This window comes from Sinocyclocheilus grahami, unplaced genomic scaffold (genome assembly GCF_001515645.1).
Source record: "Sinocyclocheilus grahami isolate Dianchi unplaced genomic scaffold, SAMN03320097.WGS_v1.1 scaffold507.1, whole genome shotgun sequence".
NCBI classification, from domain to species: domain Eukaryota; kingdom Metazoa; phylum Chordata; class Actinopteri; order Cypriniformes; family Cyprinidae; genus Sinocyclocheilus; species Sinocyclocheilus grahami.
Window position 1 is genome coordinate 621,833 of NW_015505686.1, and position 17,742 is coordinate 639,574.

Genomic DNA, 17,742 nt, shown 5'->3' on the forward strand with positions numbered 1-17,742 from the left:
CACTTAAATAAATACTCCAGGAGCATCATACCACGCTTGAAGCTATGCCTAGTGTACTCGCTGCAATGAAATGTGCGCTGACATTTGGAGCTTATACAGCTACATGTGAAAACTAATTTTCTACTCTGAAAAATGGGTTCACGGACAAACGAAGGAGCATGCTATATAAGCGAAAGGCCCATTTAGTGCAACTGGCATTTGAAAGAGACTTGACAAGAAAATTTCGGGATGAATGGAAAGATACTCTACTGAGAATGTTCAACGAGAGTAAGAGCCGCAGACTCCAGCTGTTCTAGCAGGTTGGTGTTATTTTATTTATTATAGAATGCGTAATTTGTTTATAACGTCATCTTATTTTAATCGTGACTTTTTTTTTAATGTTTGCGTAAAGTTTGAACCAGTTCTGATGTGCATCGGGCCAGTGCAAAATCATAATACATTTTTCTTCTTTGCGAATAGTGACGATGATTAGTAATACTAATCACTTTTTTTTATAGGCAAAATTAAATTATATCGATACCAAATGACCACTGACAAAGTTTCCTTAAAGGAACAGTTCAGCCCAAAATTGAAATAGGACACTACTTTAAGCAAACACGCATGTACAGCATGCATGTTTGATCGGTTGAACATTAAGGTTGTTCATTTAAAGCGAGATTTTTTACAGTCTAAAAATGGACCCAGTGGAAAACCATAAGCCCTTTGTACTCTATTGAGCATTTTGCACCAATTCAAAGCTGAATTTCCAGGGCATTCAATGTATATTTATTAACATGTTTTGTACACTCCATATGTCATGTGAAAATAATAATGTGTGTCCATATGTCATGTGAAAATAATTATGTGTGTCATAAACATATGTTGGTCATAAATTACTGTATGTCTCAGTCTATTCAAACAAGCTGCGAGCGAAATTGTGGTCTGCAAATGCTTATGACTTTGTGACAGACACGGAAGAGATTTCACTGTGTTCTTTTTTAAGATGTAAATTAATTTAATTTTAGGTTGCGACAGTCTTCTTGTTTCACTAACAGAACTGAACAGAACCAAAGGTCCACAGAGACTGAAAATGGAGACGAGAACGAAGACACCAAACCTCTAAAATAGCGAAACAAGTTAAAAATATCAGCGCATCTGTCTGAGGAAGCGCAGAGAAAGTGGGACAGAGGACAAAATGTGTAAGTAAAGGAAGAGAGAGGAAGACAGGTGTAGAGGAGAGAGAAAGCCGCCAAAGTCTGATGCTTTGAACGAAGGAGTGATCGATCGTGATAATCGTGACCTGCAGAGATGTCAGCTGAACTATATAATGTTCCTCTTCATCAGGTGTGGAACAGCTTATTTCTGTACTTACAGGATCAAAAGAACCGGAAAAACAAAGTAACAGAGTCAAGATCTAGATTTCTATATTAAGTTTTTCACTGATAAAAGAGCCTGCAATTATTGAGAACTATAGGAGAACTAAGAATGAAATGATCAATTTATTATTAAAAAAATTATATATATATATTCATATTTATTCATAATTTGAAATAGCTAAAATTACAAGTACATTTAAATTTATAAAACATCTATTTATTGATAATAAATGAATAAATGAATACAATTATTTAAAAGAAATTCCGATGAACAATTAAAAAATGAGAACTCTCTCTCTCTCTCTCTCTCTCTCTATATATATATATATATATAAACTGAAAAACAAAAAGACTATTAGTAGTATTGTGAAAGAAAACTGCTATTCAAAAATATTCATCAACTGTTGAGAGTCATGCTGTGTTTAATGGGGTGTCTTAAAATTTCAGCTGAAAGTTCATTGGTCGCTTCCATTACATTAACTGTCAAATGACACTTGTTGGCAAATGGGAAAAGAAAGACAATTCTAAAAAGTGCAATTGAAAATATTTTGTTAATTTATAATATGACTGCTGTGATTGAACATTAATTAAATAATATAATTAATTTAATTTTAAATAAAATAATTAAATAATAATACTAATTATAAACAATTTATCAAAGGGATTTTTTATATTAATTTAATAATAAATTGATTGAGTCATTTTTTTACACTGCAAGAATGCAGACTGAACCTTTTAAGATCAGCAGAACAACCCAGACCCCTGCAGATCTACAATGAGGCACAGCAGAATCATATCTGATCCAAACCAAAACCACAGAGAACCCACACAGATCCACAATAATCCTAGAATCCTAGCAGATCCAAAACAAAACTATAAAGAACTCACAAGCATTCATAACAATGCTAGACCCCTACCAGAACCCTGACAGATCTACATCAATGTCCACATTAATTCATTCCATCATGTTATCAACAGAATGGATGTTAAAAAAAATTGTATTTATTATTATTTGTGCAAATTCAAACTAGATGCCTGCAATTTCAAATTAAAACCAAAGTTGAATGAACAAGTTGCACTTAACATTGCACTAAAATGTATTCAAAATGCACTTAAATGTACTTAAGAGTCACTATAAAGATCGGAAAATAAAAACTGCATTATCACTAATAGACAGAACTTTTCAAGTTCACAAACTCACAAAACGGTAAATAAAAACACTTCTATTGGCCAAGAGGCACAATTATAGGCCTGTGCTAATAATCTTAAAGTGGTCCAATACTTGCCTAAATGCTATTACTAAAGAAAGAATCAAATAAAAGGAGAAGTTTGCAAACATCAATTATTCAATTCAGTTTATTTGTTCAGCACATACTGTTCCAAAGCAGCTTACAAAGAACAGTGGCTTTGCAAATCCCTCAGAGATCAAGCCAAAGGAGACAGTGCCATGGAAAAACTCCCAATCAATCAATCTCCTAACAGGGAATTTCTAATCAGTTGCAGCTATAATTGCTCCTTTCCCCTCTAAATCTAAACTCTCCGAGTTGAGTCTCCTGAAGCAGTGCTAACCTTTGAAAAGCAGTGGTCTCAGAACTCACCACACTGACATTTTCTGAAATAAACTGCTCTGCGGAGGCCTATAGCTGCTCTGACATTCAGTGTGTGTGTGTGTTATGAGGGCCATATGGTGCTCTACAGCACTCTGAAGAAGGTGACAAGCAGTTTAAATGCTGTCAGACACACTCACGCACCCCTGAGCACTTCCGCAGGGAGCGCAACCGCACACGCACGGAGTATCTGGACCACAACATGAGAAGGTGACACACCTGGGAGAATCACAGAGCAAAGGCTTTTTTTTTTAAGTCATAACTTTTGACCTCTGACCTTTTCAATGCACCTACGAGATAAACCTCTCACTTCCGTGAACATTCCACTTCTGCGCTCTTCAGGGCCGGATTTACCTCTTTTCGTGACATAGGCAAAAAAAAATGTGGGCCCCCCTTCCCTATTAATATAATAGGCCTAACAATACCACCCAAGCAAACAAAAATATTTCTCAATCAGTGGAAACGTTACAGTGTTTTCTATCGCAATAAGCGCTTGCGTTCAGTTAATAAAAATCGAATGTAACTCTTAATTTGTTTGAGAACTCAGAAAGACCATTCCATTAATAGGCGCGGCGTACCACTTCAGGAGTTCTTTCTCTAATAATTTTAACGGCCAGGAGTCACAACCACACATCAAGACATTGTTCAGATGATTTGTTTCAAGATATTTGACTATTTTTTAAGTACCTCATCCCAAACCAAATTCCAAAACGTAATTTTAGAGCTAATAACAGAGGCTTGAGCCATTGATATGCAGGCTAATGCAGTTATTAATGCAGTCTAATGCAGTTATTAGAGAGAGAGAGAGAGAGAGAGAGAGAGAGATTAAGTGCGTGTGAATACCTGCGTCTGTGTGTCTCTCAGCAGTGTTCAGCAGCAGCAGCATACTAATAGCGAATCTATAAGTTAAACTGCTTCAAGAACCTCCCTACTGAGAAATGTCATGAAACTTTTCAGCTGCTAAACTATTTTATCAAATAAATTTGTGGGGCGGCATTGACGACAAGTTTCTGTCAGCGTGTGCGCGAGTGCGTGTGTGTGCGTCTGTGAGAGAGAACCGGAGAAAGTGCGATTTCCGTACATAAAAAAGGTGGAAAACATGGAAATGGCTTGCCATTTTTTACCCTATTGTTTGTTATATTTATTTGCTCAATGTCTTCTGAGGTCTTGGTTCAAATCAAATAAAAAATAAAAAGGAATGTAAAAAATAACAGAAATGCCAAAAGCACATTACAAAATAACTAAAACAAACTAAAATTAAAATAAAATTCAAAAACCAATTCAAAATATGAATAAATATTATGATTAAAAGAACTATTTTCACTCAGAAATTGCTAGTAAATTTCACAAATAAATACAAAGAAACAGCAAGTAACACATTGGAATGGAATAGAAAAAGAAAAGGTATGTAGTTTAAAAAGAGTATATACTGACTGATTTTCTTAAAACATATCTTTATTTTATTGACAAATAAAAACAAAAAAAACAGGTTGCTTCTAAAGGTAGCATACACTCTTAAAAATAAAGGTGCTTCAAAAGGTTCTTCAAGCGATGCCATAGAAGAACCATTTTTGGTTCCACAAAGAACCGTTCAGTCAAAGGTTCTTTACAGAACCATCTCTTTTTTATCTTTTTGTTATCTGAAGAAACTTCTTTCGCCACAAAGAACCTTTTGTGAAACATAAAGGTTCTTCAGATGTTAAAGGTTCTTTATGGAACCATTTAGACAAAAAGGTTCTTTTATGGCATCGTGAAGCACCTTTATTTTTAAGAGTGTAGCACATCACTTGATTCCAGATGTAATTCATGTCTGTAGCTCAAATGGTGCTGATTTATTCACACTTTCCAAAGTAATCACACTTTACGGTGTTATGGTCAAATATGCTTATAATTACTTAAAGCATCTGCTAAATGTAAATGTAAAATTACACAATAACTACACTATTGTTCTACAGTTTGGGACGGTAAGATTTTTTTTTATGTTTTGGAAAAAGGTCTTATGCTCAACAAGGCTGGAAAAATTGGTACTCAAAAACATTTCCTATTATTAATGATGTAGAACGCAGCTATGTAATGTAGATAAATACAAGAATTATATTTAAAAAAAAAACCTTACTGAACCCAAACTTTCAAACAGTAGTGTTCAATAATAACAATAGTTCCTATTACTTGTTTCGCTTATGTTTCAGTTTTTATAACCATTTCTTACTATGTGTAAGTAAGTTGTTGTTTTTTAACATGTGTGTTTGCCAGTGTTATTTTTTAGGATTACTGATAAACTACTGTCATTTGATTTGTATTATTTGTATTTTTTAGCTTTATTTTTTGTTTTTCATTGAAATGTTAAGTTTTGAACATGCATTTGTCATTTTTATTTAATCTCTTTATTTTTAAAATGTGTATAGGTAGCATTTATAAAGTTTTAGCTTTTAGATTTGGATCTGTTTTTAGTTGTTTTAATACTACAATTGATTGCTTCTGTTGTCCTCATTTGTAAGTCGCTTTGGATAAAAGCGTCTAATAAATGACTAAATAAATAAATATATATATATACTGTATGTGTGTGTGTGTGTGATTAATTACTGTGGAAAGCTATTGGTATATTGGTATAGCCACTGCTATATATAAACATTCAGATGTTTTTGTCTGTGGTAGTATTATTATTATTTAATAAACAATATTTAATATACATATACATTTTTCTCTTTTTCCAGGTATGGATCCGGACAGAACTTTGAGAACAAAACTTCTCCAGTTGGAATGCCACTTCACCTGGGCTCTGAAGAAAGATGATATAGATCTAAATGATGTTCTCAATAGACTGCAAGAACAGATTAAGTTGTACCACGTAAAGAAAGAAGGACTTGCCCGAACTTACAGTGCTTTGGCATATGTCCAGTTCCTTCTGGGGTTTCACGAGGAGGCACAAAATAATCTCATGACATCCGTGAAGCTACTCATGGAATGCCACCAGGATGAATTTCATAAAACTCTCATTGTCACTTATGGAAACCTTGCCTGGTTAAACTACCACATGAAGAACTACACAGTATTATACTCTTATAACCTTTGTTCTTTTAATATTTTTTATTTTTTTTTAGCTTTATTTTTTGTTTTTCATTGTAATGTTAAGTTTTGAACATGCATTTGTCATTTTTATTTAATCTCTTTATTTTTAAAATGTGTATAGGTAGCATTTATAAAGTTTTAGCTTTTAGATTTGGATCTGTTTTTAGTTGTTTTAATATTACAATCAGTTGCTTCTGTTGTCCTCATTTGTAAGTCGCTTTGGATAAAAGCGTCTGATAAATGACTAAATGAATAAAATAAATAAATTACAATGTGAAAACCTACAGTTGAAATTGAAACTAAACAATATGGTGTTGACATCAGGTGAGTCTCCTGATTCATTTGCAGCTTTTATACAAGTGACTAGCATTGCATTCCAGCCATTCATGCATCCTCAGGGAATCAAACCCATGACCTTGGCATTGCTAGCATTATGCTCATTGGCATAACGTCACAGTAATTTAATTTAAAAAGCAGCAGTGAGACTCATCACATGCTTCCTATTACTTTGATTTTAAATCAAGAATTTATTTAATGCTTTTTTTCCCAACTGATGGCAATTATCAAAATGCCTCCATAAGTACATAGAGTATGACTCATGGAAGCACATGGTCCGCTGAAAGTCACTGTCAGGTGAGACTAAATGATGCAGGAACATTATCCAGCCTCCAGTACATTATAATAGATCATAAAATACACCTATAGGTTATATAAAATTCACAGACGTTATACATTCACTGAGATTTATCTTAAATGAGTAGCTTCAAAATACTGATCTGAGACCAGGCCTGCTGTGTCTTTAATATAGTTTTATTTAAGTAGATGAAGGGTAAACCACCTCTGGATCACCACATATTCTATGATTAAAAGAAAAGCTGGTTTATATGTCCCTGGATTACATATTACAAGATCAAAGAGGCTTCAGGACGAGGTATGAGGAAATCGACCAGAGCTCAGTAACACACAGACAATGTTTTATGAATCAAAGAACATAGAAACCTGCCGTATAATGAAGTACATGTAGGCTACCCAAAATACTCCTCCTTAATTAATAAAAGTGAATCAGTTTGACTGTCATTTGAGCTCCTAAAACAGCATTCGAGTTCAGGAAGAAGCTGTTGACTTACATGGAAACAGTACTGGTCAGAGTGTGATGAAGTCGACCTGATGATTACTGTGACATGTCATCGCTATCACAAATCCAGCATCATGTTCACACACTCCAAGCCAAGTGTCAAGCCCATTTTCTGCTCAAATTAATTTTGTGTGGAGGAAATTGTTAAAAATGTGATCCATATCAAAAATGGTGGTCTAAACCGAAGAGACAGATGAAATTCTCAATATGCAGAGTTTAAATCATATTAAATCATAAAAACAAACATATTTATCTGATTTTGAATTGAAATTACTATTCACATCCTTACAAAGTGAGTATTTAAATAAAATAAAAAAATAAATAATAATAATAATAATAATAAAACTGATAAAATGCAACAAATAAAAGAAAGAAAGACAAAAGAAAAATATATTAAATACATATATCTTTAAATGAAACGTAATATCACTATTATAAAATCCTATTTTATCATCATCTAGTTTAATATTGTAACACGTCTAATAAACATAAAAACAAAAAAACATTACAAACAAAAATATATAATAAATTATTATAATAGATTTATAACAGAATTTACATTAAATTTTCGTATAATTCCTTCTATCTATCTATCTATCTATCTATCTATCTATCTATCTATCTATCTATCTATATTTAAAGCTAATTAAGTTGTTTTCGATAAAACCACCTGATGCAAAATGCATAAATGTTTAATTGAAATTAAAAAAGATAATTAAATAAAAAAATGAAGAAAAATATTTAAAAGCATATAATAACTTTAAATAAAACTTAATATTCAGAATATAACTATAAATATAAATATAATTATAAAATCCTACTTCAATATCGTCTATCCCTATATTGCAATATATGCATTAATAAATGTGAAAACAACAACAAACAAACAAAAAAAACAAACAAAAAAAAAATATATATAATAATTAACAATGAAGGATTTATATCCAAACAGATCACTTTATAGATTTATATATAAAATCCAAAAGGTTAGTAGTCCAACTTGAGACACAAATTCTATTCTACTGCACTCTGATAATCTGTTTTAGAAAACAAGAGCATATGAGCATTATGAGTCAAACTGTCCTTCACAAGATCGAGGTGTTTATAAAGGTCTTCACTGGTACACGGTGTCAACTGACCCTGTCATACAACACTAAATGTTTCCTTGCAAAGAAAAAAGCAAGATAAAGGAGTGATTCATTAGCGAGACAGACACTTCTCTCTTTTGGACATTCAGAGCTGCCCCCTACAATAGCCTGAACGACTTCCAATGCAGCAAAGCTCCAAGTCCAACTCTGTGAAGACCAACACAAACTCTTTGGTTCAATACAGAGGGATGAGCACTGACCTACATTGTGAAAAACTCTCTCGTTCAAATATAACTTCACATGCACTCTGAGAGATGCCCTTTACACGGACAGCACACTCAGATGGCTCAGCCTCCACACACACACACACACACACACACACACACACACACTTACTTTGGTGCCTGATTGTTGTAGTTGTTGTCATATGAGTCATATCCCTGGTCATCATAGGCTGTTCCATATCCATCATCGTATTCCTATGGGAAACAAAATATATACTGTAAATATCCACATAACTATTTTATACAATATAAAGCTTTTTAAAAGGTTTTTTTTTAAGTAAAAAAAAAAAACTGTCAAAGATTCAATGCTTGTTTTATTCCTGAATGAATCAAAAAAATGTAACAGAATCATTAATGATTCAAAGGTTTACTTATAAATACAATTCAATGTTCCAGAATGAATCAGTGTTTTAAACAAATCAGTTGATTGAAAGATTCAAAGACTTACTCATAAAGAGAGTCACTTGTTTTGTTCATGAATGAATCATTGTTTTGAACAAATCATCTGACTAAATTATTTAAACACTCACTCATAAAGACGGTCACTTGTTTAGTTATGAATCAGTGTTTTGAATAAATCAGTGGATTTAAAGATTCAATGACTCACTCAAAAAAGAATCACTTGTTTTGTTAGTGAATGAACTACTGTTTTGAACAGATCAGTTGATTGAAAGATTCAATGACTCATTCATTAAGATTCACTTATTTAGTTCCTGGAGGAATCTGTGTTTTGGACGATTCATTGTTTAAAAGATTCAATGACTCAGTAATAAAGATAAGCCATTTGTTTTGTTCATGAATTAATCAGTGTTTTGAACAAATCAGTTGAATTGATGATTCAAAGTCATACTCATAAAGACAGTACAGCATAGTTTTCATAGTTTCAGCATAGTTATTCACTATTGCGCATTTTCATAACAGTTTTCAGTACTTCAATCAGTGATTTAAACAAATTGGTTGACTGAATGATTTAAAGTTTCAATCATAAAGACGGTCACTTGTTTAGTTACTGGATAAATCAGTGTTTTGAATGAATCAGTTGACTGAACAATTCAATAACTCACTCGAAAAGACAATCATTGTGCTACTAATGCAACAATGCAGTTTGTAGAAAGATATATCTTTATTTTCATTGCATAGAAATAATGTGATGTTATATATAATATCATTCTTTCTGTTCAATGAAAATAAAGATTTTGACTTGTCTGTGTAGTTTCAGTTCAGAAAATTGGTCTGGGGAGAGAGTTTTGTACTGTGAACATTAGAGTATGGCTACATAATACATGGAATTATTATTTCAAAAGACCAAGAAAAACTCTGTTTTCCTTGATATGAAAGGAGTAAAAAGCATGTATAATGCAGCACTGTGGGCCGGAGTCTGGAGCGATGGACAGTCTCCACAGGACATACTGCATTTCATCAGGGTCAAGAGATCTGCGCTAATGATGAAACATTTCAAGTCGTCCTGAATCCACACACACTCCCAAACTCTGCTTAGAGGTTAATCTACTCGGCTGAACCCCGCCGACATTAATACTCCATATATCTAAAACAGAAATAGCAGAGAGCTGTGCATGAAAACTGAAAAGCAGCTCTTCACTTAAATGAAAGGTTGTGAAAGTGCTTCATTAAGTCAAGGGCTGATATGATTTTGACACTGTAATTAACATTGCATAATAACCCTTTAAGAGTGGATAATGAATCTTCATGGGCGTTAATATCTAATGTAGCTATTATTGTGACACATCGCAGATTGCTTTATGACAAGCGTGGCTTTGTGGTCTGTTGCCTGACAAAGCCCAGTGATATGTTTATGAAGACTCACATATGAAATGTCAGCAGAGGTAAAAAAAATAAGCTGGAACTTTTTCAAAATAGATTTTTATATAGGCCAACATTGACTTCTGCTATTAACTTCTGGATTTTTTAAGACAAATATAAAATGAATACCATAAAAGAGGGGTAGCTCAATGTCTTTGGTAACATATTAATCTGTAAAATGACTGTAGATTTACAGGTTTTCACAAAAACAAAAAGTTTAATAAAATGATAAACTTAACATTTCAGCCTTTAAAACGTTTTTTAAGAAAATGGCCAAAAGTATCAATTATTATATTAATTTAAACAATTATCAATCAATTATTATATTAATTAAATTACATATAAATATATATTGACTGTCTCAACTGTTTAGATTTTTATAATGCATTTTCTTCTTGTCGATCCACCAGATCACATTTACAACTCTGCGTGTTTGCAGCATAAAAACATGGGCTGATTTTCGCTTTAGTCTGAACAAAAACAGCAGACAGGCTTATTGAAAATGCAAATTCATTCTCTGCCAGCAGGAGGCACTTTCGGAAAGGCAGAAATACAGCGGTTTCCCCAGTAACAGCAGTACACAAAACAGGGCAGCACTGGACTTGAAGGTGCTGCAATCATGTTTATTTAATGAAATCATAGCCTTTTGAGGATTAATCGTTGCACTGAGCCATATCGCAATTCATGTCTTTCCGACCCCAAATTTAAAATCTCTTGAAATCATAATTAAAGGGGTCATATGATGCTTTTTTAAAGATCATTATTTTGTGTATTTGGTGTAACAGAATATGTTGACATGCTTTAATGTTCAAAAAACACATTATTTTTCAAATACTGTACATTATTGTAGGTCCTATATGCCCCGCCTCTCTCAAACGCTTTGTTTTCTTTTTGTGCCATTTAACACTTTTTATGTCCTTAAATGTGATACAACTAAATGCAAGACTTTTTAAGAACCCGCGGAAACCCTGCACATTTTCTGTGCTGATTGTTGGGGAAAATGTGCTGAATTTATTTAAATATGTTCAAATGTGCTAAACAGAGCTGAGAGAACATGTAAATGCCTTAAACAGTGTTGCTTTATCAGACAAAGGTCATAAACAATTTGGAATCAACATAAAATCAAACTTGATCCTGTTTAATTTAGTCTTAATACACTACTGTTCAAACGTTTGGGGTCGGTAAGAGCTTTTACATGTTTTGAAAGAAATCTCTTGATCAAAAATACAGTAAAAACAGTAACATTATGAAATATTATTATAATTGAAAATAACTGTTTTCTATTTGAATACATTTTAAAATGTAAATTATTTTTGTGATGCAAAGCTGAATTTTCAGCATCATTACTCCAGTCTTCAGTGTCACATGATCCTTCACAAATCATTCTAATATGTTGATTTGCTGCTCAATGAATTATTATCATTCTTATTATTATTGTCAATGTTGAAAATAGTTGTGCTGATAAATTCTTTTTTATTCTTTTTTATTAAAGTTCAAAAGAACAGCATTTATATGGAAAATATTTTTTGTAATATTATAAATGTTTTATAGCGACTTTTAATCAATTTAATGCATCCTTTCTGAACAAAATTAGCAATTTCTTAAAAAAATGTCTTTGTGAACAATATTTTGCATGTTATTCCAGAGGAAAAAATATGTTTGAATTTGTAAGTTTTCAATAAAATATTAATAAAAAAAATAAGATATAAACATTTGCTCTGCCTCTGAAATACATTTTCTTTTCAGATGACGTCATCAAGCCCCTAACATCCAACCATCTGCGCCTTTCACCATCTTGATGCATAAAATGTCACATTACAGAGTACAATTGCAAAACTTCATCGTCAAATGATCTCAAATATTCTCACAGAAGTCAAACATCAAACCTAGTTCTGCTGTTCTCCTACTAATTTAGGATAAACGTCTTCAACAAAAAGGCTCTGACCCCTTGTGACTGCTGCAGCATATCCAGCTCAATTCCAAATCCATCTGCCCTCAATTCACATTCGTAAAATCCTCCTCAACTATGAAAACACAGATGGAAAACCCTCTCATCACAGACCCCGCAGTCTTAGAGCGGCATTACTGTCCGATCAGAGGCATGCCGCTGCCAAAGCACTGTTTCATCTTTAAACCACAAGCGAAGTGACATTTAAACTGAGTTCTATAAAGAAGTTTACTTGAAAAAATAAAACTGAGAAACAGACAAAGAGAGACTTTTGCTGCTGATGGCATTAATGTTGGCAAAAATCTGCATTATCATGTTAATTTGCATTATTTTAAAGCAGACACTTTCTAATCTAATGCAGTGTACAGTGCATTTTCATACAACTTAGCTAAATGTACCTTAAAAGTTGTATATGTGTATGCATTCCCTGGGAATTAAACCCATGACCCTGTTGTTGCGAGAATCATACACTACCACATTTGTACACTATCTAACCCTTTTCAAAGTTTTGCTTTGTAACGCAAGATAAAAGCCAAAATATTTACATTTTGGCAAATCAGTGGTTAATTCACATGAAGGGAGCCCTTTTACATTATTATAAGGTTGCAATAAACAACAGAGCCCAAACTTAAATTTAATTACTATTTTTAAAAAATATCTCAACACTCAACTTGTATGTATGCAATGTATGCAAACATGTAAATTGCACATAATGCAGTTTTTAAATTAACTTCTAAATTATAAAGTGTATTTATTGTTGAAATATATTCATTTGCACAGTGGCTGTCATAATTAGTTTCATAACAGATTTATTTAACCATACATTAAATAATTAAGACATTACTAACAGCTAAAGTAAAATATAATGAGTATATACATAATATTTTGCGAAGTGCTCTTCTCTAGACTTCATTTCTTTCGGGAACTAACAAGCTGCGGACACAGATGACCTGCCTGAGGTAAATGAAATGCTCCATGACAATTTGTTTACAAGCTGTTTTATTGACGTCTTTGCACAATTGAACGATTACATGAGATGTTCATTCATGTTTATTTTGCGTTAAAACTAGCAGTAAAGAGGAAGGGATGATCGCGCTGACTCGTGATCCGCACTGCAGTTTGAACTGATGTGTTTATACAGCAATCTGTCACGCCACATCAAAGAGCATCAAAATGACATTTATTGTTTGAATACGAATATGTATACTATTACACCCCTAATATATATACACTGTATGTGTGTGTTTGTGTGTGTGTGTGTGTGTGTGTAAATATTCTGAAGAGTGTTGCTTGCTGCGGCAAGGCTGTGTGGTTGCTAGGCAGTTGCTAAGGTGTTCTGGGTAATTCCTGCCACTTTTTATGGTGTTCTTGGTGGAGGAGGTGAAAATGCAGGTTCGAATTCATCTTGTGTAATGTTCTGATTTCACCACCCTTCTACTTCCACCAATAATTTAATGTCTATCAGTAAAAAAAAGTCTCCTGCCCACAAAATCAAATTAGGTCAAAAAGGAAACTGTGAAATGAATTTGAAGAAAAGATACGAGAACTGATCCCCCTGGAAAACCTGGAGCTCCACAATGCTTCAAAGGGATTTCAGCGCCTCTCCAGTAGGTCACCTCTGCTGGACTGGAGTCTAGAGATCTCGGTGCTGGTTACAGCTCAAATATTCAATGAGAAGCCAAACAGTTTCATTTTCTTCCATATCCAAAAGGAATTAAGCTGAAATCAAAACAAATAAAGGCTTGCAGCATTTAAACCTTTAAATTAAAACACTCACCGGTGAGCAACTCATCTTCCTTCCAAGCTGAAACAGGACTAGACTCACTCAGCTATTTATAACCAAAGATATTTCCATTGTGCCGTCTCGGCTGACAGTGATCTCTATCTGCAGCACTATGAATATATCATAAGGTAAAAACCTCTGGTATTCTGAAGAGCCAAACTCTGTTACCTTGGCAGATTAGTTATGAGCGGCTTTATGCACTGATCAAATAAATTAGTCGGATTGAAAGTGAAAACAAAACCAGGTCGTGTGTGAGACAGAAAATGAGACTTTCTTGAAGAAGGAAAACTCATTTCCAGGTTGCTGTAAAGCAGTTGAAAGCCGCTGACAGCCGCTGTGCCATTTTGATCAGCTCAGGTTTGATCAAGTCTGTCAACGTTTGCACAAGACGCTGAAATTAGACATGTACATCACACGCCACGCAGGGAGAAAATGAAATCTCTGTTTGCACGGCATGTCAAATCATTTCAAATTTGGTTGAACTTACAATGTCTCAGCTTTGTATAAAAGAGAAAACAGATCTGTGCTGTCGCAGTCGCATTGAGCGCCATGGTCTCTGGGATGACAGACTGTTGGCGGTTTGTTTGGTAAACTTCTCGCTAAGCTGGAGCTTCATTTGATGATGCTCACATCTCTGTTACAGATGAACCAAACAAAGCGGAGACTCTTTCAGGCTTGGGGTTCATTAGACAAGGAAAAAACTTCCTACAATGTCATGCACAGTGAAGAACGGCCGGTTTGTGTTTTGTTACATTTTAAACAAGCATAAAAGCAACGTGAAAGCTCACAATCAAGTTCACTATCAGTTCAAACAGTAAACTCACTATCAATTCTAGTGAAAATACTAAACAAAATGCAAAAAAAGGAAGTTGGATTAACCTGGAAACCCTCATACCAAAAGTAAAAACAAATGATATATTAAAGGGGTCCTATTATGCTCTTTTACAAAGTCTCGATTTTGTTTTGGGGGTGTACTAGAACAGGCTCTCATACTAGGTTGTTCGAAAAACACATTATTTTTCACATATTTTACATTATTACAACACTCACAATATAATATATTACAATATCTCTCCTCAGTCTGGCATGAACGCCTCGAATAGTTCCTGTATCAAATGAAGGCCCGCCTTCTGAAATACAAAAATGTGTTGTGATTGGCAGCACCTGGTCGGGAAATGTCATGCCCCTTACCTTGCCTGTGAGCTTCAGTGTAAATATTGCGTCAATATCAAATCAATTTGAGCTCGATTTAAACCCGGATGATTGTAAACACTAAGTTCGTCTGCCTTGAGAAAGCTAGCGTGTCTCCGACATAGTGATAACACTCGTTGCCTTCTCTAGTGCAGCTCAACCAGAGGTCTCGTCCCATTCATCGATATTTGTGATATCACAAATCCCGGAAAATATGCATTGTAGTCCAAACGAGTCATTCATTGTAGTTTTTGAAAAGTGATTTCTATTAAATAAAATAACTCCTTTTGAAGTGGACTTTGAACTTTGTAACTTTGCATATCTGTTTTATGCTCAAACAGCAACATTACAGACTAACTAAAGTTGAAAAAGTGAAAAAGCATAATAATTATGCTTGATTGCTAATTCATGTGTTAATTCACTGACCTACACTATTGTTCAAAAGTTGGAAATAAATGTATACTTTAATTCAGAAAGGATGTATTAAATTATGACGGCGTTTTAGTGCCACGTAAAATAAAATAAAAATACAAATAAATGTACAATTATGACAGTAAAGTCATAATATTTTGAGAATAAAATCCAAATTACGAGAATAAAGTCATAGCCATATGAGAATAAAGTCATACTATTTTGAGAATAAAATCATTATATTTTGAGGATAAAGTCGTAGCAAGCAGTATACTGCGTGAATAATATTAATTAATGTGAAAATTCCACCACCTACTTCACAAAAAAGTCTGTGGCGTCCAAGCTTTCATTTTTTACATGTAGCCAATTTAATTAAAAACAGCATTAACAACATTCTAAAGGTTGAAGTGGGCTCCAACTTGTTAACTTAAGCTATATTGTTGTCTTTTCTGAGGTAAATAATGTTAAGTGACCACTAGTCACAAGCTGTTTTATTTACCGTATAATTAATGATTGGAAATAATTAGGGATGCACCGATACTGGTATCGGTATCGGGCCCGATACTGAGCTCCTGTACTCATACTCTTACTCGTTAAAATGCCCCGATACCAAACGCCGATACCACACAGCATGTGATAAGCGCCATATTCAAACAAAGAAACACCGGCAACAGAACAACAGACAGCAGAATGGAGTTAAGGATGTCTACTACGAAGTATATGTATGCAATGAATATAATGTTAAACATTAAACGCCTGTATAGCTGGTGTGCGGGAGCTGATAAGCAACGCACGCTGAGTGGATTGAGCACGCGGCGGCGCAGATGCGCGAGCTTGTCGAGTGAATATACCTTTCTCATAGGCATCACTGGAAAGCTTGTAGTTCGGTCGGATATGTCAAAAACAAGTAAGTAAAACGATACACAAGTTACTTAACGGTAGGGAGAGAGAGAGAGAGAGCACGTGTGCAATTCTGTTGTGTGATCTTTGATGTTCACTCACTTAGCACACGCATCATTTGGATTAAAACTAAATCATAAAAATAGGGGCATTCACTATAAACAATTTATTTTCAACCTTAGGCATACACGACTTTCTGGCGAAAGTGAATCTAGCAGCCTGTGTGAAATGCGCTAGGCTGTACTACTGTCCTCTCATTCTGCATCAGTACAAACACGTGCACGCGTTGCGCATGTTTTGCTTGCTTGAGTGTTTCTGGATTATATGAGTGGCTTTGGAATATAAATCGCAGCACATTTCAGATGAAAAAACGCGACTTCTATTTCTGAAAATATCACAGTTAGGAGATTTATAACGAGTGGTTCCCTGCATTACTATAGCGAATAAACTGTGATAATGTGAGAAATGTTGAAGGTGTCTGAATAAATTTTGGTTTGACTGTATCTATTTTATAAATGAAGTTAACCAACTAACATTATACAGACCCTTTTGGTTTCTGTACCCAATATTTAAAAAATGTACAAATGCAATAAAAATATCGGTATCGGTACTCGGTATCGGCAAGTACCAAAAATAAAAGTATCGATATCGGGCGAGTACTGGAAAAAGTGGTATCGGTGCATCCCTAGAAATAATATTTCACATCTTCAAATCTAATCATTATTTGTAGCGTGCCAATCAATCACAATAGGATCTGTGCTTTTAATATAACACAGTTCAGCTTTCAAATTCGGTCAGTCTTATCACAAAATACAAATTATAAATGTGTTTTCCCTCTTTATTACAAGTTATAGCACAATATAAACATAAAGGAACATCAGAAGGCATTAAAAAATATAAAACAGCATAATTTAATGAAAAGAATATCATCGATTAGATGACTGATTCACAGGCTGCTTAAACAGGTGAATACAGCGAACTGTCACGCCACATTAAAGAGAATGAAAACCACATTATTGTAAGACATACTGTTTGTATTTTGCTATAAAACTGATACAATTTAAAAGCTGAGACTGTATTATTATTGTTATTATATATAATTATTTAAATATCTAAATTTTTCAATATTTCATATAATATTTAATAATTA

The 17,742-nt window shown here is 33.8% G+C and overlaps 1 protein-coding gene across 2 annotated transcripts in view; it reads right to left on the minus strand.

The window, feature by feature from the left end:
- Nucleotides 1-17,742, minus strand: part of LOC107554584 (KH domain-containing, RNA-binding, signal transduction-associated protein 3-like) — a 153,138-nt gene that overhangs the window by 29,554 nt on the left and 105,842 nt on the right. For both annotated transcript variants that reach the window (XR_001605071.1, XM_016237149.1), the window contains exon 7: nt 8,651-8,733. Coding sequence is in view for 1 of the 2 variants with exons in the window: in XM_016237149.1 (XP_016092635.1) it covers nt 8,651-8,733 (83 nt within the window). In the remaining variant the exon portion in view is untranslated. The remainder of the gene's footprint in view (nt 1-8,650; nt 8,734-17,742) is intronic.